The sequence below is a fragment of the Nicotiana tabacum genome, chromosome 7 (assembly GCF_000715075.1).
Source record: "Nicotiana tabacum cultivar K326 chromosome 7, ASM71507v2, whole genome shotgun sequence".
Lineage (NCBI taxonomy): Eukaryota > Viridiplantae > Streptophyta > Magnoliopsida > Solanales > Solanaceae > Nicotiana > Nicotiana tabacum.
The window spans coordinates 170,269,148-170,273,288 of NC_134086.1; the positions used below are offsets into that span (position 1 = coordinate 170,269,148).

Genomic DNA, 4,141 nt, shown 5'->3' on the forward strand with positions numbered 1-4,141 from the left:
TATCATTTTATCTCCCATCCAATATGTTCAATATCAACAGTTGACTATGTCCTTTTAACTGCCTTATCCAACTAGGGGTGCTATTCTTGCAAAAACAAAGCAAATCAATCTGGTCGATTATTGAACTCAAAAAGAAGAAAAGAAACAGAAGATTAATTAAAAGGCAAAATATTGACGAAACAAGATTGTCCCCACAAACCAGGCCGGTGCAATTTACCAAGACTAGCAAACTAAGCAAACCAAATATATCCATATTCCTTCTGGCCGGTTGGCAAATCACATTTAATTCTTTCCATCAAATACATGGCCATGATCTTCCTAAAAGCTAAATGACAAAATCTTTAATTAATTAATCCTCTCGATCTCAAGTCCTTTCAGATGCCCGACGAAAAAGAAAAAAAGAACAGTTGAATAGGCACATTCCAAATAGAATTATAGAATCATCTCGTGATATTCCAAACAGCTTTCAATATTTACTCATTTCGCCACCCTCTCCCATAAATAAAGCCAAATACGCCCAAAACAAAACAAGCGTTTCAACAACGACAAAAACAACATACTCAGTATAATCTCACAAATGAGGTAAGTGGGGTATGGTAAGGGTAGTGTATACGCAGAACTTAACCCTACCTGGTGAAGTAGAGAAATTATTTCCAATAGACCTTCGGCTCAAGAAAAAAAGAAAAGATACAAAGGAAGCGTTTCGACAGCTATATTTAATTTACAAAAACAAAGTGGATACTACAAGATAACTTATTGAACAATTTCACACACAAAAAAAGAGACATATTTATGCTAATTAGTTTGTATTTCAAAGAAAAATTCCAGATCCATGTCCAACTTGCCTTGCCCAACACAGATAATCACTGGCTTGCCCAGTCTGTTACACTGTACTTTTACCATCCCAAAACAGAATCAAACAGCATACGCAATTTTAATGCAGATAGTTCCTACTCATGGGGAAGGTTGCAGATTGCAGAAAGAAGGTTCAGTTATGGCACTACTAAAATCAAGGGAGGTTCACATAAATAGCTTCTTTACACAGATATGGAAAGGCAAATGGCTGTACACCGATAAAGCTAAACTAAGCTGAAACAGTAAATAGTAAATGCTGATCTAAAACTAGAAATGAAAAGAAATTTAAAGGTCCAAAGTATTGGATTCCTAATTTCTTGAAACTCGCCGTGTAACTTTCATGAACAATTGTCATCTCCTTTTCTTCATTGATTAATTCATTCTTCAAGGCTTCAAACTAACCCACTGGTAACGTCCCTTTAGTGGCACGTCCTTCGCGATATCGTAATTGTACCTGCAAAACCACCATTACCAGGAAATCATTACTAACATATTATCTTCTTTATTTTTTTAAAAAAACCTTTTTTGGCCGCACTAAAATGAGCTGGTGGGGTGTATGTTTCTTATCATGCGCACCCTGCAGCTTTTAGCACACACTTACTTTTCTGCGAATCTTTTTTGCTCGCGCTTTTCCGCTACTGAAAAGAACTCTTCGATCTCCGCTTCTGATGGAACCTTCGCCGCAGACGATGGTTTCCGGTGAGCATCGACGGCTGACGAGGATGATTTCTTCGTTGTGGTGGATGATGACTCCATTTCTTCCGAGTCTCCGCAATGCTCAGTTGGTGGATTCGGCTGATCAATTGGCTTGAAATTTTCACTGCTTCAAAAGAAAAAATATACGAAGCAAACGTAAATAAACTTAGATAAAATAGAAACGCTTTTCTGTACAGCTAAATACACGTAAAACAGCAAGTATATATTAGTGGAGAAATTTTTTGTTACGGTTTCCAGTTGGAAAATGAAGAGACAGTACTCACAGCCAAAGAGAAGAGAATTTGCCAACTAAAATTCTGGAAGGAGAAAAAGAATCACTGCAACGTAATGTTACCTGTAGCCGCCGTTAAAAGAAGCTGAATTGTCAGTTTCGAATCCTTCGGCCTGCAACAATTCAAAATTTAAAACCAAATTTTTGAATTTACTCAAGCAGTTATGGCATATGAGAAACGACGGTTTAAATAAACAATAAATTGGAAGTAAATGCGTTTTAGCATTTAACTCGCCTTCAGATCTAACGATTTCAAATTACTCTTCACAACTTCACCAAACTCATGACAAGTACTCGAGCACTGCGAATTCGTCGGAATATGAACGGACGTTACCGATGTAGCCGGTGAAGCTGAATTCTCACTAAATTCAACGTTAGAAGCAGGAGAAGCAGCATCAAATTTTCTTCTCTTACTTAAGCTCAAAGAACTGGAAATAACCTCCACGTCTTCTCTTGTTCTCGAACCTCCATGTCCAATTTCCATAACCTTCATCTCTCTGATTTTCTCGCATTTCCTTAGAAAATCACCCATTTCTTCAAATATTTACCTGAATATGTGGAGTATATAAATATGCATTTACTTTTGAACTAGGAACGAAAAGTGACTCGAAAGAGCTTTCTCTTTCTGTCCCTCTCAGTAGCAATGACAGCTGAAATTAGTTAGAGACCAGAGGAGGGGCAAAATGGGAATTTTAATAGACTGTTGATTTGATCGGAGGGTGGAGATTAAACGAGACGGTTACGGGAAGAGATACATGTGGTCCTAGCTCCGTTAACGGTGACAGCAAGCACATGGCATTGCCGTTAAGAAGATCTGGCCGTTTCGTGTGAGGAATGATTACCGACGGATATTCGAATCAGTTAGTGACACGTAAGAGGGTTCACGTTAGGGTGAATTGACCGGCTGATTCCGGTTGCGTTAACCGGGAATCAAAATGGGGAAACCGAGTCGGGTGGAAAGTTGGTTACTTTTGTTTGGTAAAAAATAGCGTAATACAAGTTGCAGAACCAAACCGTAGTACAGAATTTCATGCAGTTCGTTTCCATAATATCTTTCAGGTAAAAAGTTGGCAGGGCTATTTCATCTTTCTGTTGTATATTTAAAATTTTATTTTATTTTTGAAAATAATTTTCTTTATTTTCAACGTCTACTTACCCAGTTTTATGAGGAGTTGTGTGTGCAGTACTATTTGGATATGAATGAGGAGTTAACTTTCTTTCAAGTACTAGTCTATTTTAAAGTACCTAATGGAGTAGTGTTTTTGAAGGTTTTTTTCTCAATTTAATTATATTGAGTAAATTGTCAACTTTTGATCCCAAAGTTTATCTTTATTATTATATATGGTTCGCGGTCCAAGAACACATGACTTCAAGACTTTTCAGAGGGGAATTTTTGAACTTCACACACAAACTCTTCCCCTAGCATGAGACAAATTCAATTTTTGGATTTTCTTCTACAAATGTGTGAAGTTTCAAATTTGCCCTTTTCTATATCTAGAGTGGAATCGGAATAAAAATAATCGGCCAAGTGGAGATATGATCACAAATTCACAAGCAGAGGCGGAGTTAGAATTTCAATTTTATGAGTATTTTAAAAGGACGACTTCAAGTGCCAATAATTAGATTCTAAATCTAATATTTGTATATATTTAATGAATACATTATTTGAACAAAAGTTATTGGGCTCAATCGAACCCGTACTCGAGTTTTTTCTAGCTCCGCCCCGATCACAACCTACCTCATACATTGGGGACAACTTGAAAATTTACTCCACTATGCAATATGTTTGGAGTAATATTTCAATTTGCAGTTTCTTTAGAGTGAAATTAATTGATTTGGTCCTTGTAAAAGAGGTTAAAATTGATTACGAATAACCAAGGAAAAATAGAAAGAGAGCTTAGGGGTACAGATTAAGTGCCAAATACTAAGTCAAAGAGTGAAGAGAAAGGAAATGTTGTTCGCGTAGCACTCGAGTCCCTTGTTGTTGGTGGCTATAAAGAAAAATTGTTAAAAGGAGAATTGGAGCTAGGTTAGAGAACGAGAGCTTGAGTCTATTACAAAGAGAGAATCTCAATTGCATTTCTTCAATCTTAATTAGAATGTGTACGTACATGCCTATTTATATAACTCCCTAGCTAACTTAACTATCTTCTAACATAGTCCTAGCTAACTAATTATGCATCTAAGTACCACTCTATATCCATCAAGTACAACTATAACAACTGCTAGTATTTTCTGCACTCCCCCTCAAGTTGGGTGACGAAATACATTAATCATCCCCAACTTGCACAACATTTC

At 36.7% G+C, this 4,141-nt stretch overlaps 1 protein-coding gene across 2 annotated transcripts; it reads right to left on the reverse strand.

The window, feature by feature from the left end:
* Window positions 1–938: 938 nt before the first annotated feature.
* Window positions 939–2,477, reverse strand: LOC107820952 (uncharacterized). 2 transcript variants are annotated; one of them, XM_016647318.2, is made up of 4 exons: window positions 2,079–2,477; window positions 1,907–1,956; window positions 1,457–1,678; window positions 939–1,309 (listed from the first exon to the last, which is right to left on the reverse strand). In XM_016647318.2, exons 1-4 carry the CDS (start codon window positions 2,373–2,375, stop codon window positions 1,240–1,242), a joined length of 639 nt encoding a protein of 212 aa, XP_016502804.1. In that variant the 5' UTR covers window positions 2,376–2,477; the 3' UTR covers window positions 939–1,239. The 2 variants fall into 2 exon arrangements, with proteins under 2 accessions (XP_016502804.1, XP_016502805.1); XM_016647319.2 differs by having other exon boundaries at window positions 1,457–1,675; window positions 2,079–2,475.
* Window positions 2,478–4,141: the final 1,664 nt, after the last annotated feature.

Coding starts and splice junctions, on each gene's coding strand:
- LOC107820952 (XM_016647318.2), bottom strand. CDS start 2,375: ATGGGTGATTTTCTAAGGAAATGCGAGAAAATCAGAGAGATGAAGGTT. Junction 1,957..2,078: donor TGAAATCGTTAGATCTGAAG/GCGAGTTAAATG, acceptor GAATTGTTGCAG/GCCGAAGGATTCGAAACTGA. Junction 1,310..1,456: donor CAAAAAAGATTCGCAGAAAA/GTAAGTGTGTGC, acceptor GTGGTTTTGCAG/GTACAATTACGATATCGCGA.